The sequence below is a fragment of the Xenopus tropicalis genome, chromosome 3 (assembly GCF_000004195.4).
Source record: "Xenopus tropicalis strain Nigerian chromosome 3, UCB_Xtro_10.0, whole genome shotgun sequence".
Lineage (NCBI taxonomy): Eukaryota > Metazoa > Chordata > Amphibia > Anura > Pipidae > Xenopus > Xenopus tropicalis.
Window position 1 is genome coordinate 49,214,469 of NC_030679.2, and position 26,208 is coordinate 49,240,676.

General features: G+C 38.7%; 1 protein-coding gene across 1 annotated transcript in view; it reads right to left on the reverse strand.

The window, feature by feature from the left end:
• The window catches only part of igf1 (insulin like growth factor 1), a 63,555-nt gene extending 40,189 nt beyond the window's left edge, over window positions 1–23,366 (reverse strand). The window contains exons 1-2 of the mRNA XM_002936829.5: window positions 22,714–23,366; window positions 20,514–20,670 (exon numbers count right to left, since the gene is read on the reverse strand). Coding sequence (XP_002936875.1) covers window positions 20,514–20,670; window positions 22,714–22,776 — 220 coding nt within the window. The 5' untranslated portion in view covers window positions 22,777–23,366. The remainder of the gene's footprint in view (window positions 1–20,513; window positions 20,671–22,713) is intronic.
• Between the last annotated feature and the right edge of the window lie 2,842 nt (window positions 23,367–26,208).

The window sequence follows — 26,208 nt, forward strand, 5'->3', positions numbered from 1 at the left end:
GGGAGATGCAGCAGAAAGGAACGTTTGTTTCATACTTACCGTGATCTTCTTTTCCTAGACAAATTTCATGTCAGTGCTAACCAGGATGATCCCTCCCCATGCTCCATTCAGAAGGACCCTCTCTAAATTATTAAAAGACCAACCCCACCCACCTGCCAGAAAGCTTCTAAAACTACTGGGGTGGGCCATACTGACATGGTGTTCATCTAGGAAAGGAAGATCACAGTAAGTATGAAACAATCCTTCCTTTCACTATTCAAACTCCAAGTACTAACCCGAATGCAGCAAGTTACACTTTCCCAATGGGAGGATAATAAGCTATATCATAAACCTGTAATAAGGAATTCCATACCATTGAAAAGAGAACCCTCAATTGTGCATCAGTAAACATTCAAAAGCCTCCAGGGGGGTACCCCAGAAATAAAATCAGGAAACATGGGAGTATATATTGTCCAAAGCAATACCCTAGAAAGTGAGTCCAATAAACATAAATGTTGACACTCCCAGAAGCTAGAGATATCCAGACAACCCCGCACATGGCACCATTAAACAAAGTGTAAAATACTTCCTCTCCTACTCACCAGGAAGCATCCATCACATGGATGCCTAGGGGAACATTTACTAACCCACGAACGGGCTGAATGTGTCCGATTGCGTTTTTTTCGTAATGATCGGTATTTTGCGATTTTTTTCGGAAAATTATCGCGACTTTTTCGTTACTAATACGATTTGTGCGAAAAAACGTGAGTTTTTCGTAGCCATTCCGAAAGTTGCGCAAAATCTGGCGATTTTTCGTAGCGTTAAAACTTGCATGAAACGTCGCACCTTTTAAGTTTTAACGCTACGAAGAAGGCGCAACTTTTCACGCAAGTTTTAACGCTACGAAAAAATCGCCAAATTTTGCGCAACTTTCGGAATGGCTACGAAAAACTCGCGTTTTTTCGCGCAAATTGTATTGGTAACGAAAAAGTCGCGACAATTTCCGAAAAGTCGTAAAGACGCCGAAAAAATCACAAAAAATACGAAAAAGTCGCAAAATGTTTGTTTTCAAATCTGAATTTTTCCAATTCGGTTCAGATTCGTGTCTTAGTAAATGTGCCCCCTAGTTTCCAGTGCAGATTGCAATGCTACTTTATGAAATGCTTAGTAGGAGTGGGAACCCCAAAACAGGCCCTTTGTAGGTATAACCCCTTTAAAATATTGCAAAAAGCATGAGGCATAGAAAGCCCCTGGGATAGGAAGCTCTTACACAGTGTAGGATCCTGTGTGTGGAGAACCCAAGTAACAATGGAAAACACTAGTACAACTTCCTATTCAGAAAAGATAAGCCCAGGGCAAACCAGAGCAACTACTTAGGGAAACGGATCTATTGTTGGATGGAAGAACATTGCATTCCTTGTAAGAAAATAATACATGGTTACCCATAAGGTTTTGTGGGCCAAAATGAAAACAACCCAAGTGATGCTCAAAAGGTAATCATATGAGCCATGGAGGCAGGCCATAGCATCTGGGCAGATGCTCAGAATCACACACAAGAAAGCAGTCTGTCTTAAGCCTGCATAAAAGGACACATTTACTTGTAGAGAAAATTTGATCAACCAAACTGATCCTAGGACTGGACCGGCCATATGGATATTCCAGTAAATGCCAGAGGGGCTGCTTATCCATCAGACTGGAGCTTTATTGGGTCAGATGGCTAAAGTGTACCATAGTGTATCCTTAAAGGAGACATTTTATATAAAGTTCATATTCAGTGATAATATTCATCCTCCCACAAAATGTGAAATGATGCAGAAAAAAAGATGTTTTGGAAGCATTTTGCCTCCTAAAACTGTCATTATATGAGGGCTACATAGACAACCTCTCTAATCAGAAGCCAGAGCAAAATGAAGATGGGAGTGTCGCTTCAGTCTCCCACAGGAAGTGGTCACAGCACTGACTGACAGGCTTTGCTCAACAGTAGCAGGGAAAACCCCTCACAGTTTCCTCCTTCTGTGTCTCTCTGCTTGTGCTGCTGCCGGGGGGTGGGGGGGGTGGGGGGGGGGGGTGGGTGGAGAGAAGAGCGGCATACTCAGCTAGGGTAAGAGGGACAAAAAAAACAGTATAGGGGACAATCTGTTAGCTTTGGACGAACAGACAAAAAACCTTTGAACCTCATGTTGGGAGCTTGTCAGGCAAGAGTCCCACATGGTTTCTCACTGTTTGTTTGTGGAAACATAGGCCTTTGAGAAAGGTCATACTGCAGTGACCGAAACATTGCACAGCACTTATGATTAAATAAATATTTTTGATCTATTTGCTTGAGACCTGTGAGTGCAGAAAGTTTGATTTTTCTTGCACCTGGGCAGCTGTTTTCTACATTGTTTGTTTGGTGTGCACCTCTGTGTTGTCTGTATATATATATATATCCAGGAAACCTTGATAAAGGTTTCTGTTAAAACAGAAACGTTGGTTCAATAAATGTATTCCTTGCTTTTCACTAGAGAAAGGACTCCTGCATCCAGGCATCTAGCCTTATTAAATGGAGTGCACACTTTTTGCTGTTGCTGATTTCTGACTGACCCTAAACTAACCACCAACCCCCTTTCATGTCCGTAAAAATATTAGGGGGTATATAGCTGCTAAATTAACCACAGCAAACTGGTGGGCAACACCAACCCTGGACAACCCGGCCACACGCCTTGAAGCCCAGACAGTGGGCTCATACGAAGAGCTAAAGAATCTCCTATATAGGGGTTGCTCTTACACTCCAAAAGCAACCCCACTCATGAAAGAAGTAGTATGGGCTTGGAATACCGCTCTCAGCCTCTTTCCCAAACCACAAAACCACTGCTCTGACCTCACCCCGCTCTGGTGCAACCCCAAATTACAACACCTCCAAACCATACCAGACCCCCAACTATGGGCCAGTTTCCAAATCAAGTATATACAAGATATAGTCAAGGAAGGGAAACTTCTGGACTTCCAGACCTTAAAAAACAACTTTAACCTACCAAATAGGATGCTCTTCCGATATTTCCAGTTGAGACATGCAGTACACTCACAGTTCCAAGGAACAGCCCTACAAACTACCCCCTCTCGAATAGAAGAACAAGCACACATGCCAAGGCCCTTTCCCGCTCCTATGCCCTTTTGGCACTGGCCAACGACACCTTACTAAATAAACTCTACAACAAATGGCTAATAGACATACCAGACATGAATAAAGAGCAATGGAAAGAAACCCTTGACTCAATCTTTGATTATATAGTGGCCTCAAGAGACAGGCTAATACAGTACAAATTCTTGCACAGGGCATATATCACACCCAAAGTACTAGCAAAGATATTTCCATCCCAGGTAGACGAATGCCCCCGCTGCCACCAATCCCCAGCAGACTTCATCCACATGGTCTGGACCTGCAACAGAATACCGAATTTCTGGACAGAAGTGGCAGACTATATATCTGATCTAACCAGCGCCCCCATCACAGCAACACCACCCGGAATGCTACTAAACCAAATTACTGATCTAGCCCCAACAACTGCGGAAAGAGCCCTCATCTCTATCCTGTTAGCATATGCCCGTAAGTCTATCACAATGAAATGGAAAGCCCACTCAGCTCCATCCATACAATTCTGGGTAAGCCAAGTCAACCAAGCAATGCCCACATATAGACTGCTATATGTCAGAAGAGGATGCCCAAATAAATTCGAGAAAATTTGGTCCCCATGGCTAGACAAACACAATATGGAAAGCTGATACCACCTCAATAACAGCACAGCCTAGTACCAGAAATAAAAAAAAAAGAGGGTTGAACCCCTCCTCCCCCCCCCCTCCATCTCTACCACAAAATGGTCCTTCCATCCCATCACTTTGGCCTAGAAGTTATAGGAATAAACGTTGGCAATGCACAGTTTATAGTCGAGTTAAGGTAGTAGTTAAATGTAGATTTATTAAACACAAAAACGGTGGAATACAGAATTACAGGGTATGTACTGTCACAATGAGATCCATCATACCACATGTTATGTCACAAAAGTTTGATACATGCTTTGTACCATAAGATCTCTCCTTTGATGTCCTGATTGGAAAATATGTCTGTAATCTGTTTCTTAATAAAACTCAATGGTTAAAAAAAAAAAAATATTAGGGGGTAAACTGCCACCATACGCCTTTTGGATGGGGGGACAAGCACTTGCCACCAAATGCTCTAAGAGCAATACAGGAAGGCAACTGAAACACAGGTAGGTATGGCTACCAAACATTGTACACCAGTGCCTTAGTTGATCAAAGAGCAGAACAAAAGGTCTCATGGACCAAAAACTCTGTATTATGGGCAGGCCTAATCATTTCCCAAGGTTAAAAAGAAACTTTTGCTTCCAATGGGAGCAAAAGCAGAAAGACCAAAAAGAATGCAGTAGGTGGGTAGGGTTGGTCTTTTAAAGATTTGGGGAGGGTTCATCCAGGTTACTACTGACATGAAGTTCATATACATATACTGTAAAAAGCACAGAGTGATCCAGCTTGTACATGATAGGATTTTTAGTGCCTGCTGTAGTCTTAATACTTGTGTGACAGTTAAAAATATATTTAAAACCTCTTATCAAGGTTAGAAAATTTAGCATGTGAAATAGCATTCAGCACTGAGTATCAGAAATTGGACTTTTTATATTATTCCACCAATCATGATGTGTAATTTTCACTTTATCTTGGCATGGAGGTACAGTAAAACTCTGAAGGGAAAAAGTATCAGTACCAGGCCAAGAAAAATTAATTTATACCTAAACTACGTCAATTTTTTGTTTTAATAAGAAGCATTTATTCACTGCCAGTTGGTTTTCCAAACCCATTGCTAGTAGTTTTATAATTACTATATTAAGTTTCTAAGTAATCCCTTAAAATGTTGTTGGAACATAAAAGATGCAAAATAGGCCACTGGTCAGTATGTGCTAATCATAGATACAGTATTTTGTCCATTTCCAGCTGTTACAGATAAATATATATATATATCCTCTTCCTGTTACCTTACAGTTCCTAGAATTATCCACCCTTCTCCGCTGAGTAGACATCAGAAAGGTGTAAACCTGATATTCTCACCATTTTATACCCCAGGGAACACCACCTGAGAGATTTTTCACCTCCCACAGGGCATGGCTACCCGAAAGGCAATTTCTCATACCATACCTCCCAACTGTCCCGATTTTCGCAGGATAGTCCCATTTTTAACAGCTCAAGACGATGTCCCCGATTTTTATTGAGAAGTCCCTCATTTCCCTTTGATCTCCTGCACTGAACACTAAAAATGTTTCTCAAACTCAATTGGATAAGTGGGCTTTTGGCACAGAGCCCAGAATACACAACACCTGCACTGAGATTGTAACTAATAAAATAAACCGGTCTCTTGGGGGAATTAAGACTTAAGCTTAAAGAGCAATTTCACCTTCATTAGTAAAACTGTAATAACACATAAAATGACCCAAAACCCACAGAAATGTGTTGAGTGGTATTTAAGGGGTGTGGTCACAAAATGGGTGTGGTCAAAAAATCACCACGCTACACACAGCATTTAATTTTGTCCCTCATTGCATTTATGGAAATTATGGGTGGTATGTTCATAGTACTGACAGTTACCCCTTAATCTCCCTATATTAATCCCCAATTTGAACCAGCAACATCCATGATTGCTGTAACATTTTAATAGAACATACACACTGTACATCATACTTCAGTAGCATCTTTAAAGTTCTACCATGGTACCATGATGACCTCAGGGCATGAGACAAGGGAGACCAGAGTAATTAACAGAAGAGCATGCTATGGAAAGAGGTTAGCTCATACCAACCAATAAGCTATTTCCTTTGTTTGCCAAGTGCAGGTAGAATAAAAAAAGAAAAAAAAGAAACATCTGATTAGTTTATATGGGTTGAAACACACTGTTATGCACAATGCTACTGTTTCCCTTTAAATAAACAGCTATTGCCTTGGTGTTCTCAAAGATGTTGACAGTTACTAATCCAAATACATTACCTGACTGAATAAATTTTTGTACTTTTTGCTATATCATATATATATATATATAGATTAGATGTTATTCAGACCTGGGGTTTTCCATATAAAGGGTCTTTCTGTAATTTAGATCACCATATATTAAGTCTACTAAAAAAAAATAAACATTAAATAAACTCAACAGGATTGTTTTGCTTTTAAAGGAGAAAGAAAGGTAAAAACTAAGTAAGCTTTATCAAAAAGGTCTATGTAAATACAGCCATAAGCACTCACAGAAACGCTGCACTGACTTTTCTGTGAAAAGTTTTCTTGTGTCTGTAATTCCTGTACCAGAGACACGCAGCTTTCTGTTCTCTGCTCTTTCCTGCTCCCCCCTCCCTCAAGAATGCTAAGAACTCACTCCCCCCCTTAGGAATGTGGATCTGAGCCAATCAGCAGGAAGCTGACTCATAGTCTTACTAACTGAGCATGTACACTTGGTCTGGGTGTCTGTGCAGGAGCGATGCATTATGGGAACTTTCTTTACACAGCTCAGCATTTTTTCTTCATGTTTGGCTTCTGATCATCTGAACAGGTGAAATATGGGGAGACTTAATCGCACTACTGAGACAACTGAAGGTATGCCTGCAGCTTCAGATTAACTCTTTACTAGCCTTTCCTTCTCCTTTAAGAAAGGTTACATATATCTTAGTTTGGATCAAGTACAAGGTACTGTTCTATTATTACAGAGAAAAAGGAAATTGTTTTTAAAAATATAAATTATTTAAATTATTTCAGTGTATGGGAGATGGCCTTCCTGTATTTTGGAGGTTTCTGGATAACAGGTTTCCGGGTAATGGAAAACACCATATCTATTTAGACAATACAGAAAGTCAAGTCTCGGATCTCACAGCATAAGTCCACGATTAATGTAGGGAATACTATACTTTCACTATCAAAACATTTTAAAGAAGAGGGACACACCCCTGATCAATTGAGGTACACTGTGTTGGAAGCAGTGCCCCCGCTGAGAAGGGGAGGTGACCGAGAGCTGAGACTTAAACAGATAAGTATGGTGGATAAAAAGATTGAATTCCCTACATCCTAGTGGACTAAATAAAGATTACAATCTATATTTGTTTTCATTATACCAAGTTGAGAAAGTACAACAATGTTAATGGTGTTTTGCAATGTGCTATGTTTACCTGTATATGATCCACAGGGTTGGAACCCTGGAATAGGCTTAAATGATAAATGTTGTTGTCACTTCCTCTCTTTTGATTATAAAGGAAGCTCTGAAGCTATAAACGCAGGGGCTGCATGACAAGGGTTCCGAATGACCAGCAGCCAGATTACACTGGTTGATGTTTAAAGATTGGCAGAATCAGATGCAGCTGTGATTGGGTGAGAAGCAATAAGTTAAGAAGGGGGAAAGCTGGGCTGGGGGTGGAGAAGGATAGGGACGTGATGTCTGAACAGGTAGAAACATCCCACCCTCCCTCCCCTCTGCATATTTTATAAAATGCCAGAATATTCTCTTCTTTATGCTCTCATATTATCTATTAATAACAGAATGTGAATGTTTTCCTATATGCACTGTTATATTGTGGTTTCAGTAATGTTATAGAGCAGTGCTGTCCAACTGGCGGCCCGCGACCCCCTCTGTGTGGACCCCCACCTGCCTGGCTGCTTTGATGGCTTACCTTTGTGTAAGCTTTGAATGGTATTAGTACTGAGATTAACTGCCCCCCCTGCATAGTTCTCACCTCAGATTCAGGCTGTAATCAGGCTGTATTGTTTAAATATGTAATCCTCTGTGTTGTTCACGCCTTTTAATCTCTGCATTGTTCACCCCCTGCAGTGTTCACACCTCAGGCTCAGGCTGTAATCACCCATATTGTTCCCCTGTTCACACCTCAGGAGCAGTAGAAACCCACAAATAATCCCTGCACTCTACAAAAAGAACATATACTGAGGTGGTACTACAATTAAAAAGTTTTTTAATATATAGTTATTGTGCAGACTGTAGGAGCAGTGCCAGCATTGTGTCACTGTAGGCTGCCTGTGTGTGCCATACACACACAGGCAGGGTAGGGCAAGCAGAGTATGGCACACAGGCAGGGTAGGGAAGGCAGAGTATGGCACACACAGGCAGGGTAGGGAAGGCAGAGTATGGCACACACAGGCAGGGTAGGGAAGCAGAGTATGGCACACACAGGCAGGGTAGGGCAGGCAGAGTATGGCAGGTTTTTGCTGTACTACAACTATTAATATGGGCATGGTCATGTGATAACATGGGTGTGGTTTCAAGTGGGTGCAGTTTTAAAAAGGGGAGTGGTCAAAACTGGCTTCCATTATCGGCCCTCCACCACGTAGGTTGGAAAAATTCCGGCCCTCGGTACAACAGAAGTTGGACAGCACTGTTATAGAGTATAAATTTGAGAGTCTGCATGGTATCATTTATGTTAAATGAAAGTCAAATCCTTGATCCAGGGAATTTTCTGATCACCATGGGGGTAAGGAAGAATTTTTTTTCTGGATCAAAACAGTGGCTATATGGTAATGTATTTAAGTTGTATCTGTCACAGCAGCGGTAGGACCTTGCCCTGTACTGTACAGGAAATTTTAGAAGAGGGAGAAAGGAGGTTCTCTCCTTTGACTGCACGGTGGGTTGATTGATACAGACACTACTACTGCTTGTGCTAGGTGACAGCCTGCTTGGATTTCCTATTATCGAGGCACTGCAGATTCAGGACCAGCAGCAGGGCTCCTGAACTTCTCTCATGGTGGGAGATGCAGCTCCTACTGGTTGCAGAGTTTGGGGCCATCCTCTCTAGGTAGAGGCAGCCTAATACTCAGTGATGGATATAATGACATAGAGCTGATCATAAGTTGTGAGACTTGGGGCGAGGCTGGCAAGGCCCTATTTATTTGATAAAATGTGAATAAATGATGTCGCCTCTTTTTACCAATTTCTGGCTCCTGGTGTTTCATTAAGGTATGTAACAAAGGGGTTCAGAGGGATGGTTGAAAGTGAAGGGCAACATGTATATGTACTTACTGCTTGAAAAATGTATATGTACTTGTTGCTTGGAACATGTATATGTAATTGCTGCTTGAAAAATGTATATGTACTTGCTGCTTACATGCATTGAGGAAGAGCCCGGCCGGGCTCGAAACGTCACTTTTACGTGTACAGTAAGCATATGATGTGACTTTTTCATGCAATATATTTTTGCACTTTAAACGTGTGTGCTGTCCGTTTTTGAAATGTGTATATTTATATTATACATTTAACAGCATATGGTTTTAGTCATGGAAGGCACAGCATTTAATTTATAGGAATGTATTTCTTTGGGAGGAAAAGGAAGATCATTTATGTAGTAGTTTTTTCCTATGCCAGTAGTCAACTGGTTTTGATATCATCTTTTTACAACAGCTTGCTTGTTCCTATTGCTTCACTTCAGAATTTAACAGGGTCTGGGAGGGCAAAGATTTCATATTTTGAGTAGGAAATAATAATACTGTGAAAAATGGATTCAGGTTTTCACTGAAACATGAGTAAGAGATACTTAATTTTCCTTGCTTTAGGGTCTTGCAGTATGTTGCTTCCCGACAGGAACAGTAGCACATACTATATACAGTACATTCTATATAAAGCTGAAATATTTAAGTACATTACAGAGTGCTTTTGCAGAGATACACATCATTCATTGCCCCAGCGGAGCTTGTAGTCTAAGGCTCAAATTATTTCATCAGGAGCCATCTATGCTTTTTTCCGAGATTAGGAGAAAACTGAGGTACCCAGAGGAAACTCAAGCAGACACATGAATAACAAACAAACTCCTTATAGATTGTTACCTGCTGGAATTTAACCTTGGACCCCAGCGCTAAAAGGCAGCAGTGATAACCACTGCGCCACTGTGCTGCCTATTCTACAGGTAGTTATATACTTTTTACGAAACAAACTAAATTATTTTAATTAAAAGAGTGTGTGGTCTTTTTGAACTGTATGAGTTGGCAGGGCAACTTTAAAGGCTATTCAAAAATTCAGGGCAATTAATTATGTCAGAACAGGGTAGAATACCAAATGAGGTTGAATCCAGTTGCTAAAAGTAATTTGCCAGAAGTCAAGTAATTCAAGGGTTTTTCTTGGTATTCTAGGTTTAGAGCAAAGTAGAAAAAGGACTAGCTATGCCAAGAATCATTTCAAAGCTTGCCAAGTGCTTCTTACTATTACTTTTGCCAATGTGAGATTAAACAATGCGTTAAATCTGAATAAAAATCAGAGCAGTTTAAATAATCACATCCAGTAATTATTCTTTGTCATATTTTTATACTTAATTTAACATGTAAAATGCTAATAATTAATGTAAGTGTGGCACTAAACATTCTGCCAATTATAGTAAAAATATATATTTGAATGCCAACATACCTTACAAATGTCTGGCTAAACTGGGCTTAGTACAGGGGAATAACTATGACAGCATTGTTTTATTGTGTATTCCAGTAAAGGTTATCAGCAGTCTAATAGGCCTGTTCCTGCTTCTGGCTTGTTAGAGGTATTCCATATTCTGGCTGACCAATGCCAATAAAGATAAATTATACACCATGAACCACTAGCCCTCATCCAGGGCTGGGCCAAGTCTTTTCCACGCCAGGGAACCCCAGAGGGGCACAGGCTAAAAAGCAGTTTTAGTATACATATCTTAAAATGTCTTACTCCCAAAGTTTGGGTGGGGGTGGGGGCACTAAAATGATTTTGTTATGGGGCATTTAACTTGAAGTTACAGTACTGGTCAGACCCCTGTCAGTTTCTTATTGGTGAATTTAGAAGATAGATCCATTTGACGAACACAAAGGTAAGAAAAAGCCAAATTTATGGGTGTTTATTCCCATTTTTGGATTATGGTTCATCTCTAATTTAAAAAAAGTAGAATATTAATCCTGGCCCCTTAATTCTGTACATTTGCACCAAGATGTGTGGCTTCAGCTTCATAGGGCTATGCTTAGAAGCTTTCATATTTAGAGCAATAGCACAAGACATAATGGCTCCTTAAAGATCCTAAACCTAATCCTAGGTTATTTCATTGCAAATCTTAATTGTGTATAGCGCACGTTTAAGGCCTGCTTAAAGGTGACATGCTCTTTTGGTGCAAACATAATGACTGTTTCACTAACCGGTTTTATTACATACACTGTGCACAGGTGCAAACTATAAAATTTCCAGTCTTTCTTCCACTGGCGGATGGGGTCACTAAATAGTTTCCGGATCATAATAGCAAAGAAAAAATTGTTCACACAAAGGAAAATCTTTTTGCATAGAGAATATATTTCCATTAACTACTTTTATTATATCCCCCCCAAAGGACTAACCTCTCACGTTTCTTGAAGGATTGGAACTTTTTAGCTAGGAATTAAACTGGCTGACTGTTTCTATAATAATTTATATAATTTGATAGAAAATGATTTCCACACTTTTTTTTTTTTTTAAATCTCAGACCAGGCAAAATAATAGATGGCCTGTGTGTGGAAGCAAACACCTAATAGAGGCACTAGGATGCAAGTTTACAATACAGGACCCAGCCTTTCCTACACTACTGTATATGGATAACCTCAGGTCTGGCAGAGCAAAATAACATGAAGGTAGGTGTGTAAGCATCTTTATCAAATGCCTTGGGACACATTCAATTTGAGGAGAATTTTGGGAGATTTTGATGTGGGTCAGATTTTATTTGATCTTTTCATGCAACAGCATACATCATCATGAAACACAAAGATCCTACAAAATCTCATCTCTATCAGTTGTGTTGTAATGTAGGATTGGATAAAGTCAGATGGTGTGTTTTGTTCATGCAGCTACATCTGACAGTAAATGTATTTCAATGAGAAAAAAAGTCTGCCAGACACCATCAGATTTTATCTCATTGAGATAAAGATGCAGCATGCACCATTCCCTTCTGATAGGCGTTTTGTGCCAGATGGCAATCCTTGCATGTAGTTTACACGTTAGATTTTTCAGTCCCATTATATTTTGACTCATAAGATTACATCTGACTTGCAGGATGCGTTTTGTCGATCGGACACCATCCTACAAAATCTCCTGTGGAATTTAGCCCTTATCTGGACCTTGTCCTGTTGAAATCAGCTGGATTACATTTCCAGTCATAACCCTATTGGAAATCATCTTGTTTCAAATAAATATTACTACTACTACGGCTACTTCACGACTTTTTGACGTGCGCGCCTTTTTTGACACAACCATGACTTTTTGACGCAACTAAAATGTATTTGACATGACTGCAAGTTTTTTGACGTGACCATGACTTTTTCCTCACTTGGTGAATTTTTTGGTGGCAATTTTTCTCTTCAATTTCTAGAAAAAATTCACTAATGGCAAAATGCAGAATTTCTCAGCAAATCCAGAAGAGTATATTGCTGTCTATATCTTTTTCTTTAGAAAATCCAGGTTTAATTTGTCTTTATTCGGACAGTGTGTAATAACTAAAAGATGCAAATAAATAAATTTAATATAGATAAAAAAGCTACTAAAAGAATGCAAACAGAATGAAAAGACTGAGACCTTTGGCAGTGTATCTTTATATGGTCACACAAGTCCACGGAGACTGCTAATTTACAGTAGCCTTTACAGTATGCTATATATATATAAATAAATAGACCATATAATGTTTCTGTTTCATCTTTTATGATTTCAGATACCTGCAATGGTAGATTTATGGTGCCAGGAATTCATGCCTCTGCTTCCTGTCTACCAGAGCCGGTAAATAGTAGTAATTTTATTAAAACCCTGTCAAGTGAATGGATACAGCTGTTCCCCTTGAAATGCAGGTTTTAATCTCCAGCTCAGTATCAGGAGTCCCAAGCTTTCTAACTGACAGTTGCTTCATGGCATAGGCATCGGGAAGCCAGAGAGAATGCTTGTCTGGTTCTCAGAACAGAAAAACTGCAGGCTAATAGGAATCACTCAGGGAAATGAGGTGACATACCATTTCCATTGTTTACTCAACTACATTTCAGTCTGCTGCCCTGTTATTATTTGCTCCGTCTGCTCCGTTCCCAGAATCTCTAGATTTCTTTGGGCAGACAGCAGAGAGCAGTCAGAGCAAATGCTAGGCTCAACACTAGTTGGTTACTGATAAAATACAACCACATTGCTGAGGCAGTTCAAGGCTCTGTTTGTTTCCTTTATTCCCACCAGTATTTCTAGTTCATTTCCAAAATGAAAAAGTGAAATTCTCAGGGAGTGCTGAAGCCTCTGTAGGTTTCACACTGTGTTTCTTCAAAAATAAATCTTTGTTACAAAGTACCTTGGGGTAGGCAAATCATAGAAGATAGAAAGAGTTAGTTTAGAAGCCTGTGATGGGGGTTTCTCAGGAAAACTCTATCCTAGGCTAATGCATTAGGCAGGACATCAGCCCTACACAGCCATATCATATGTGCTGTAAGCAGTACAGGGATAGAGAGGTTCAGCCTGATAGTGCACACTTTCTGACTGTGCTATCTCTGTAGACTTGTCTGTGTGTATCTATTGCATTGCTCTGGCCTCTCACACAGCTTGAACTGATATGGGATCTATTATTAAGAAATCTGTTATCTGGCAAGTTCCAAATTACAGGAAGGCCATCCCCCATAATTAAATAATTCACATTTTTAAAAATGATTTCCTTTTTCTCTGTAATAAAACAGTAACTTGTACTTGATCCCAACTAAGCTGTTTGAACCCATATTGGTGGCAGAGTCAATCCTATTGGGTCTACTAAATGCTTCAAATGTTTTGAGTAGACAAGGTGTAGATAATCAAATTAAGGGCAGATCCCTTATCCAGGTCCCCAGTATTCTAGATAACAGATCCCATACCTGCACCAGAAAATGTTGCATGATGCAACTAACAGAGCACACAGCTGCACACATAGGGGCACATTTACAAATCCACAAACGTCCGAAAGCATCCGAATTAGTTTTTTCGCAATGATCGGTATTTTTGCGATTTTTTCATTGCCGTCGCGACTTCTTCGCGAATTGTCGCGACTTTTTCGCCGTCGTCAGGACTTATTCGCGAATTTTTGCGACTTTTTCGTCGCCGTCTCGATTGGTTTTTCTGCCGTTTACTACAGCGCAATACAAAAAAATTGCGGCACCGACGAAAAAATCACGCAAAATACGATAAAGTCGCGATGGCGCCGAAAAAGTCGCGACAAATACGAAACAATCGCAGCTGCGACGAAAAAAATCGCAAAATTTTCGTTTCCAATCAGTTTTTTTCCCATTCGGGATTTGGATTCAATAGTGCCCTTAAGTCTCCCCATATTTCTCCCGTTCAGATGATCAGAAGCCAAACAGGAAGAAAAAACGCTGAGTTGTGTAAAGAAAGTTCCCATAATGCCTCACTCCTGCACCAAAAGCAAGACCAGTGTCCATGCTCAGTTAGTAAGACTATGGGGCACATTTACTAATCCACGAATCCGAATCACGAATGTAAAAAAATCGTATTGGAAACGAAAATTTCGGAAGATCACAAATATCACGAAAATGCTTACGAAAAAATCATATTAGCCACGATAATATCGTATTGGCGATCCGAAAGTCACAAAATTTTCGTACCAAACAATTGTAAACAGCGGTAAAACCTTTCCGATTTTTTCGTGCAAACGTCCGAAAAAGTTGTGCGCCGTACGAAAAAGTTGTGCGCCGTACAAAAAAGTTGTGCGGACGCCCGAAAAAATCGGTGAAAATACGCTCGAAACGTTCGCATGAACGCTCGAGCGTTCGTGCTTTTGTAAATGTGCCCCTCAGAGTCAGCTTCCTGCTGATTGGCTCAGATCCACATTCCTAAGGGGGGGAGTGAGTTCTTAGCATTCTTGAGGGAGGGGGGAGCAGGAGAGAGCAGAGAGTAGAGAGAGCTGTGTGTCTCTGGCAGAGGAAAACAGACACAACAAATCTTTTGACAGAGAACTCAGTGCAGTGTTTCTATAAGTGCTTATGGCTGTATTTACATAGACCTTTCTGATAAAGCTTACTTAGTTTCTACCTTCCCTTCTCCTTTAAGTAGTAAAGTTTGCATTGTCAATCCTTGATAATGGTATAAATCGTGACTGAAATGTTGGTCTTTCTGTACAAATGTGTGAAGAATAAAAACCACTGCTGGTCCTGGAATTGTAATTTATTTATTTAGTTTTCCAAGTTTTTTTTGTCTTGATTACACTTCTTATTTGCTCATTAAAGCCCAAGAACAGCTTATTACTCTGTGGGTGCTAGTTTGTTAGTTTGTTGGGCACTCCCTAGAGAATTCCTCCACTTCATAGAAAAATTGCACCTGCCCAAGGTTAAATCTATATAAGCACCATACCAAAATAGTGCCCCTCTTTCCTTGGGTCCCTTGCAGTCAACAAACAGGGGTTAATACAATAATCAGTTACAGTTACATTAAAGATAAGGGGTATGTTTTAAAGTGACAAGCAAATAGGCCCCTGCCACACAGAGCTTACAATATAATTAGTGGGCACTGCAATATAGCATGCACCACAACTTGCACAGAATTTTGCATTTGTGCTTGCATTCGTAGCCTTATCATGTCAGAAAATGACAGCAAAATAAGGGATTCTGCCAAATGTCTGTGCCCCATACATCCGCATACACTTTATAAATCCTGGACATTTGTTTCTCCTTGAAAATCAGAAGCAATTAAAAAAAAAAAATAGATTTAAGGCTATGTAATTGCTTCCTCAAATGGTCCAAGTTGTGATGGATTTCAGAAGAATCTAAGGATTAAGACTATATGGCAAGATACTGAAGCCAGAGCGGTGAGAAATATATGTACCTGATCCACTTGTCTTAGAATATATTGGTCAACTGTATAATTACCAGTAGAAATAGTTAACTTACAAAAATGTATACATAAAATATTTGTAAGTATTTACATAGCATCTTTGTTGACCAAATCCTGTCCTTGATGGAGGTGTGTTTGAGACAGGAAACATGGCAGTATCACTAGCAAATAAGTGCTGTGCTTCTTTCTGCACAAATCACACTCCAACCTCACCAAGCTCAGCATTACCCCCAAGTTCCAACTTTCCAACTACCTTGAACAGGGCAGTGAAAGTCAGATCTGTAGATCACACTAGGCTGGGGTCAGATAGAAGGCTGGACCTGATTTACATTTGTACACCAGTCTACAGTAGGATCTGTTGCCCCCTGTCCTGTATGACTGACAGATTTTACTCTCCAGTACCCTGCATCAGCTAGTTAAAGAATAAGGATAACATCACCATGTCTGCACATGCCCAGAATTCACATTAAAGGAGCAGTATACGCCCTTTTTCATCATGAGTTCCATAAACAGGGCTTGTGCTAAACATATGTTTGGCCCACCAAAAAAATATGGTTTTGTTATTTCTTAAACTAAACATGGAAATTAGATTTGACTTGCAATAATTAGATTAATTAGATTATTAGTGTACCTTCAACGTGCTGTCCCACCTCTAAAAAGCCTGTCACTCACTAGCAGCTCTACTGGTATGTGATAATGGGTTTTATTTTCCCTTTAAATATTATGAAGAAAATTGTTCTAAAAAATAAAATACAGCCCTTTTCTCTGGAGATTAATTCTCAAAAATCATGTGACTTGTATCAGTTTCCTCTCAATATGAAACAGTCTAGCCATTATTACTGACTTCCTTCTCTAATTAGTGTTCAGCACAAATGATTTATGGTTCCTTTCTAAAAAATCAGTGCTTGCTCTGTCATGCACTATGCAACTGATTTATAATACAGTTCTCAAACAAAACATGGAACCTACCCAGCAACTCATGGCCAATGATTTTTGCAACTCACAAGTTGGTTCAGAATTGGTTATAGGCCTTTGAATTGGCTGTTCTAGGAAGAGATTTTACTGCATTAAATTGAATCATGGAGAGCCAACCCTAATGAGCAGGGTGTTCCGTATTTGGGTCCCATTCCCTAGGTTACACATTGCTGGTTTAGATGCTTGGTTATTAATACATGTGATTTTATCAAATACATATGGTAAGGGATATCAAAGAATAAATAAGTTATAAATGCAATATTAGCAACATAAGTTGTTACTGGTCTGCGCTATGTAATTATTTCAGCTTGGGGCTATAGGGTTTTGACGATATGACCATTCTCCAAAAATGTATTGTACTAAAGTGTTTTTACTGGCTTAGCTCACAGAAGACTTTCAATGAGGCACTAATGCAGCACATAGGATAAGATTTGAGCTGACTGGCATATAAACAGTATTCTAATGGCTCTTCATAAAATGAATAAACATATTAAGATACTGTACATTTTATATATGTCATGTGATGTGTGTACATGGGTAGTATATATAAAACTTGTTTAAGCATAAATCAGTTTTATTATATAACTATCAAGACATACCCATATATGAGTATGCACACACTTGCATGCACACAGATCCAAATGCACACACACCCCTGCACACTTGCAAGCGTACACTTTCACACACACACACACACACACACACACACACACACACACACACACACACACACACACATATATACACACCAATATTCACATGCAAACATACATACACATACAAAAGTGTTTTGCTGTTTAACTCTTCTAAATTTTGAATAAGCAAAACTGGACATCTGGTTCTGTTTTTTTGGGGGGGAAGTGCCTTGGGTGGTTTTTTACCTAACTACTGTATAAAGGGAGGGCAGCAGTAGGATAAATCCTGCATAATCATATCCTCTTTAGCAAAGCTGCTGAATCATAACAAGATCCCACAACACAGCAAAAAAAGGAAGGACAGAATCAGGCTGAAAGTCTAACCATCATTTCCTACAGAGGTGGGATTTACACCTCAACAGCAGTTGTGACTTGAAGGCGCTAATGGGCATGTCTATCCTTAACATTTAGCACTCTCAGCCTCCCACCCTTAGGCAAAGGGAATTTGCTTTCAGGGGGAGTGGTGGTAAGCATTATAGTTCAGCCACATCTAGATGACTGCAGGTTGCATGTATATTCTGTAACTTAAAGGGGAAATAAACATATTATATGAGCTTCATTTTGTGAAACCTTTTTAAATATTATCAATTAAAACTCTAAAATAGTCTCTCTCTCTCTTTCTCAATGCAGGAGTTGGTGTCAGAGTTTGATTGACAGTTAGGTCAAACACACTGGTATAGTCTCCCTTTGTCTAGGGCTAGGCAATAGGGGGTCATTTATGCAATGGGCTTAGTGCAATTTCAACTACAATTGCCATGCTTTTTTTATCCACAATGCAGTGTTTTTAAGTTATTTGTCTTGGGCCCCTCATGAACATAAGTATGTAATACAAACATTTTAGGCCATGCCTAGGTAGGCCAAAAGCCTAGATAGGTTTTTCTGAGACAAAGGGATGAACTCGATGGATGTGGAGGTGCTACTATAATGCACACCAGCAAACTATAGAGGGAACTATACAGTGAATTGACTCTACAAATGCTTGTTCCCAAAGTTCACTGCTGAGAAAGCTCATATATAAACAATTGGTTGGTGTTACTCTATAATAAATTGCTCATTTAAATAGTTCCATTCATTAATGTGCTAATATGTCAGTCACTGAAACACTGAATTGACAGGTAGCTTTTTGAATTAAAATTAACATGAACTGAAGCACTGTTACCTTGTTCCAAGCCTGTGGCCTGTGCCTGTGCCCACCTTCCCTTCAGTTTAAGTCCCAGTACAGCTGCACAGGGATTATATAGACTGAAGATTGAATCCCTCTAGCCTGTCCAATTGGTGTTCAGCTTTACTGGGATTAAACTCTGAGATCCAAAAGAGCAGTAGCTGCAGGCTTCAGTTAGTTTCATGTCAGAAACTCTGGGTGCTCCCCTTTGCCCCTATTTGTGGATGCTCATGAGTCAAAACTACATTTTTACCAGAATCAGTACTACCAGAATCCCAAGATCCATCAGTACAAACATGTCAAGGTCCCAGAATCATCTCATAATATCTTGTTGTTTAAAATGTGACTCTGCAAACATTTCAGGACTATTGTAGAACACTAAAAGCAGCCTGGACACTAATGCATTAGAATCTGAAATGTCCTGTGGATTTTGTAGCAAGATATTTAGATCATGATGTCACCTACAGAAGAAGTGGAACACCAGCTGTTCCCAGAACATTCAGAAACCCATGCAAACTGTATGTGACAAATTGTAGTAGTCATGCTTGAAGAATAGAACAGTGAAAATAACATTCAGTCTAAATTAGAAAGAACACACAGCAGAGGAGTTTCTGTAGGAGGTCTTACCGCCCTCAGTTTTACTTCCATGCACTCATAATATCTTTATGCAATTAGGAAAAAATTAAAACAAAATTTTGAGGGGAAGACGCTAAACAAATATCAAGTCAAGTTGCAGCCGGTTGTGGTTTCTTTGTGCCAATCTTATTACCAGCAGAGCCATATAATTCAGTTTTGGTGCAGGAGGATTTTTCACTGTAATTGAACAATTCAAACTAAGATTAGAGAGCTCATCTTTTAATACACTGATTTTAGGTCTACAACATTCTAAATAATTAGGGTTTATGAATGGGGGTATTGTAATACCATGAGGGATGTTTGCCCTGAAAGTAGTAACCTTCACAAACAAATCCAATGTACAGTATGCTTTCAAACAGCAGACCAGAAAAAGCTACCTGCTGATTGGTTTCTATGGCTTACATGAAATGAAACAACCTTCCTACCTAATACTACATTGTCCTTAGAGATGATGATTTTATAAAATGGACAAAGGGAAGAGGAACAGGAGTAGAAATTGTTATTTTGTATTGTATCCAGAAGTGATGCAGGCAGTGATAGTGTCCAAATTTTCAGTCTCTTCAGACATGAGCGAAAACTGACCATGTGTTTATTTGTGGAAAATATCAAAGCCTAAATCCTTAGCATTATAAGAAAACAGATGCTTGCAAATCTTGAAGAGCACCAAATTGCCATTGTGGCATTGAACTGTGGTAGCTATGTAGCTGAGAAAAAACTTCAGCCATGTCCTATCAACAAAGACCCAAATCTGCCAAAAATCTGTCCTTAGTTTTTCATATATTCCCATTCTAAACTGTAGACTTATCAGGTAAAAGTATCCACCATTGCCTAATTCTTGAGTTTCATTGTCCCCTACGAGTGCATGATAGCTTACATGTTCCATAGAGAGCACCGTAACATATTATTTTAGCCGGTAGCAAGTACTAATCTTCCTGTGTAGCAGTTTCATTACAACTGAAGCAGTCTCTAGGCATCTTCTTGAATTATGTAAGATCTTAGTCAGTGCCATTAGCCATTATCTGCTAAAGGTTATGGCACTGCATACTCTGTGTGAGCTCTGAGAGCTTGATGTGCCAACACCGCTTTTGAGAGTGGAAATCCAAAACTTTTACCACAAATGCAAGCTAACAGTTCCCAATCCATTATTCAGTTATCCCACATGCCAGTCATTACATTAGTCATCAGGCTTGTAAATTATGAGGCAAAAAAGTTTTTTAAAAAAAGAACTTACTAAAATAGAAGCCTCTGTCTCCACATACAAACTGAAGAGTGTCTACCAGTTCGGCTCCACAGAGGGTCTCTGGTCCAGCAGCTGCTGAATGGGTTAAAGTCAGGAAACACAAAGCCAGGTAGAGCAGATGAATGTAGGACATTTTGTGCATCTTCAGCTGCCAATGAAAACACACACAATAGATTAATATTTATTTCTAATGTATGAACTACAAGAGAGACACATTAGCATTTTAGCTGTTGGCTGGCAGTCATAGTCCACTGAAGCACAGAAGCCTCAGAGATTTTGTATATTTATGTCATTATTTTGATAATCTGATATACCCCTTGTAAAGCAATTAAAGCTCTTAATGAAGTGTAACATTTCCTTAGTAATCCACACTTACTTCCTCTTCCTCTTGATCATCCTTTGTAGCTTCAGCCCATGGTTGTTACTTACTGACACTAAAATTGCCCATGAAGTCACCAAATTTACTTCTGGTCTTCACATCAATGAAATATTCTGATGGAAGCTTTGTCTGAGAGCTAATTAATAATGCATTATACTGTGGACTCTTCCACTTACAATGTTGGTACGCTCATAGAGAGGCTACTGTAAAGCACAGACACTATTAAAAATGATTTTTCAACCATGTGATTCTGATTAGCACAAGAATATGAAGAACTGGCATCCAAAGGCTACAGAAAACACGTTTCTTTCATAATAAACATCACACTGTTTATAACTTCCCTTGCGATTAAACTGAATTTATTACTAATAAACATGGCCTACAGCATATACTTTCATTCCAAGGCTTATCCAAAACACAAACTATTTTTTTTAAAAAAAAAAAAGGCTTCTTTTTCAAAAATCTATTTTTTTTTCTTTTCTGAGAAAGTAAAACTTGAAACCTGTCCAGAAGCTGCAAGAAAGGTCAATCCAACCAGTTTAACTAACACTGTGTAACAGCGGTCTTAAAGACATCAGATGAGAGTGACACAATAGTGCACATTAGCAAGAAGGTGTATGTCTCTATGGCACAATGAGTTTTGAATATTAAAGTCATGGTGTAAATTGCTGCCACTCATGACAGATATTGTGTTTTTTGTAAGTCTGTATGTGAGACTGAGAGAATTGGCTGTAATTAGGTAGAGCATTCTAGGTTTCCATGCAGAACAGACTTTTAACATTCAGGGTACAGTTATGGGACCTATTATCCAGAATGCTCGGGACCTGTGGTTTTCTGGATAAAGGATCTTTCCATAATTTGCATCTCCATAACTTAAGTTTGCTAAAATCATTTAAATATTGAATAAACCCAATAGGCTTGTTTTGCCTCCAATAAGGATTAATTATATCTTAGTTGGGATCAAGTACAAAGTAGTGTTTTATTATTACAGAGAAAAAGGAAACCTTTTTAAAAATTAGAATTATTTGCTTATAATGAAGTCTATGGGAGATGGTCTTCCCGTAATTCGGGAATTTTCTGGATAATGGGTTTCCGGATAAGGGATCCCATACCTGTATTAGAAATGTTTTGGCATCTAGAAAATATCATACCCTAACATGGCATTTTATTAAAGTGCATGAGAAAGTACAATGCATTAGAGTTATCAGATTGATCCAAAGGGTTAAAAATCACATGTAAAAAAAAAGTTTATGCTTGCTGATGCTAAACGTGGTTCCTACAGTATATCCAAACCTGCACACTAATCATATCAGGTGCAATAAAGGCAATTTTTTTTTTTTACAAATTTGAGCATTTTCTTTGGACCTATTACAAATATATATATATATATATATATATATATATTTGTGTCCTTGTGTCCTGTACATTATATCACAATGTCACATACCCCAGGTTACGGGTATAATGCTTTACACACATGTCCTATTACCTTAGTGCATGAAATCTAATTGCAGAAATGATTCTTCACCTATGTAATCTCTGAAGCTCAATGCACATGTTACTTAAAGAAGTTACAGCCTGAATGTGTTTATCATACTTTAAATCCAAAAATATTCTTGCAAATTAACATTTTTTTTAAACACATGCCACATGCAAACACAGAAATGTAACAAAAATGCACATTCAGCAATTTAGGTCTTTAAAGGCAAAGCTCTGACAGCTCTAAAGAAAAAGCATCCACTTTCACTATTAAAAATCATAGCTTTTAAATTCTAAAATTCTTAATGAAAAGATATCAAAGAAATGAGTTACCTTTAAGAAATCACAAAAGTAGCACTTAAATAATTGTGTTGAAAGACTGTTGTTTTTTTCCATGGCTTCTTAGGAGCAGAGACTGGGAATGGAATTGTCAGCTGTGATAATAAGAGGAATCCAGTGGAGATGTTCAGAGCAATGTCACATTTCAATATAGAGGACTTTGTTCCATTGCGTAGACTATCTGCTCTGATTTTAGCAGTGACAGTCAGATTTTGCAAACAGAAGAGGGATTTACAGAAAAGCCTCACATTTATCTACATTTACACAGACACTGTAGACAGGAAACAGCTGGGAGAATAGTTCCCTTCTCTCTCTCTCCCTCTTCTGGCAAAGTTTTTGAATACGGACTTTTTTGGGCAGGATAACAAATAACATCATACCTTTGCATTTCGAGACTGAAACACAGAAGCACATTTATTTTTTCTTAAAAGAATGCACATTACTGATGGCTTTAGTGAAAAAAAAAAAAAAGAAACTGTTGAAATTCCTGCTGCTTTCCTTTTCAGCTGCAATTTGGTCTGGGCACAGCTTTGCTTTACGGGGCTCGCATGACGTAAATACTTTGATGATAATTAATGCAATCTGTTCCACATAACCCACTGTAAAAAAAAAAAAGAAAAAGAAAAATTGTGTCAAATCACAGGAGAAAATTGTGATGAAGGAAATGATTACTTTAGCATAATATATATATATATTTTAGTGAAATTAAGGGCTTTTTTAAGTGGCACAGGCATGTTATGATCTGCTTCTTTTATTCATGCAGACGCACTGCACCGCCATGTTTATCTAAAATGTGCGCATTCCTTGAAAAGTAATAAGCGTCTGAGATGCTGAATTTATTTTTTTTCTCCTCTTGAAATCTGTCTCATTTCTTTTGCTGCTGATAGACAGTATGCTGACAAGCCATGATGTCAATGCTGTGACTAAATTGCTTGTATATGAACCGAGCTTCTGTCTGTATAGCATTTAAAGGAAAAGTGGAGACAGAAGTAATCAATGCAGTGGGTCCTTTTTAATGATTTTGTTAACGCTTTTTGAATTATTTACCTTTCCTCTGAGCCCTTCTCCAACTTGGCTTTTAAACTCTTATTTGCTAGGGTTATTGACCTTAGCAATCAGATAGTTTTGGACGCCAGACTTGATAGGGAAAGAAAAGCAAGATAAATAATTCAGAAAAAAAGCCAATAGCCTAACCAGGCATTAACCCTTTGTTAGCTAATGATGCAGAATCTAATTTGCAGGAGAAAAAAGTTACAGAGCATAAGCAATGTCGATGTCACCTTTCTGACTTCCATTTAAAGGAACAGTAACACCAAAAAATGAACATGTCAATATTATGTACTGTTGCCTTGCACTGGTTTATATAAATACACTGCTGTTTAGTCACAGGGGCAGCTGTTTGTACTAAAGTAGAGCTAAATGGCACAGATAACATAGTAGCTATTGGATAAACTCTGTAAAATATCATTGTATTCTACAGAGCTTATCTGTTTCTTTGTAACGTGTGTCTTTTCTTCTTTCTTCCATCTCTGCAGTCTCTGTGGCTACACAGCATTTTATTTATATAAACTATATTAGTGTTTCTGAACACAGAACTTTTACTACACAGAGCAACATTACATTATAGTTTACTTACTATAACACTTTCATTTTTTGGTGTTATTGTTCCTTTTAAGCAGTGGCATTTTCCTATTGGCCATACATAAAATGCCTGAATTAAAAATAAGACTAGCTAACCACCACCACAAGCTGGGACTTTATTCAGTGGTTCATATTTTAAATGATATCTTTATAAGCAGTATGTTCTAACATCAGGGCATGCTGTATATAACAGCATTAACATAGGCACTATCATCATCTCCTCACCCATTGCAACACCTAACATCCACCTGCTGCCACTCTACAAAACTTGAATAAGGAAATCCTATTAGAGAGCTGTTCTATCTATATATTGTAAAATAGCTAAGTAATACACTAGTAAGAGATCCCAGAACGCACAGAAACTCACTGCCGGAAGTACAGAAGACCTGCATAAAGTAACATAGTAACATTGTAAGTTGGGTTGAAAAAAGACATACGTCCATCACGTTCAACCTTAATGCCTATATATGCCTGCCTAACTTCTAGTTGATCCAGAGGAAGGCAAAAAACCCATATGAAGCCTGTCTAATTTGCCGCAGAGGGGAAAAGAGGGGCTCTGCTCAGAATTTAAATAGCAGTCCAGTGGTGGCCATTTTTTAAGCACGCTTTATACATGCTTCCTTTCTTCTATAAGTTAAGGGAACAGTAACACCAAAAAGTGTTTTAAAGTCCTGCACTGGTAGAACTGGTGTGTTTGCTTCTGAAACACTACTATAGGATATATAAATAAACTGTTGTGTAGAAACAGGGGCAGCTATTCAAAACTAAAAAATGTGAAAAGGCACAGGTTACATAGCAGCTAACAAATCAACTCTTTAGAATACAATGGTGTTTTACAGAACTAATCTGCTATATAATCTGGACCATTCAGGGCAATGGCAATGAATAGCTTCCCCCATGGCTACACAGCAGTTTTGTTTATATTACCTGTAGTAGGGTTTCTGAAGCAAACACACAATTTGTTCCCGTGCTGAGCAACATTGCATTATATTTTAATTACTTAAAGGGGTGGTTCACCTTTAAGTTAACTTTTAGTATGTTATAGAATGGCCTTTTCTAAGCAACTTTTCAGTTGATTTTCATTATTTATTTGTTATAGTTTTTAATTATTTGTCTTCCTCTTCAAACCCTTCGCAGCTTCCAAATGGGTGGTCACTGCCCCGGAAGCCAAAAAACTATTGCCCTGTGAGGCTCCAGTTTTATTGTTATTGTTACTTTTTATTACTTATCGTTTTATTTAGACCCTTCTCTATTTATATCCCTCTCTCTCTTTCAAACCACTCCATGGTTGCTAAGGTAATTTGGACCCTATCAACCAGATAGCTGTTGAAACTCCAAGAAGGAGAGCTGCTGAACAAAAAGTGAAATAATTAAAAACTACAAGTAATAAAAAGACCAATTGCAAATTATCTCAGAATATGACTCTCTACATCATACATAAGTTAACTGTTAAGGTGAACAACCCCTTTAAAACAATTTCATTTTTGGTGTTCCTATAAGTCTTTTCTACCTGTCCAGTTCTGGCATATTTCCAATAGTCAACTGAAAGGAATTTGAAGTTCAGAACACTTTCCTGTCTGACCTTGCACATGGCGAGCATATAGCTGCTATAGATAACAAGAGCTATCCTCTATGTTGTGGACCTTACTAACATTAATGCTGGTAATAACTCCAGATTCAGTCATTACAAGTGTAACACTTGTTTGGCTATAATATATGGCAAACCCAGGCTAATAATGGTTATAGAGCATGTGTTACATGCGACCTTAATACACAGGAGTGGGCCTCCGCTAAGTGGGAGGTATTAATGGAGCTGAGGGTGTAGTTGAACTACAACTAGATAGAGCT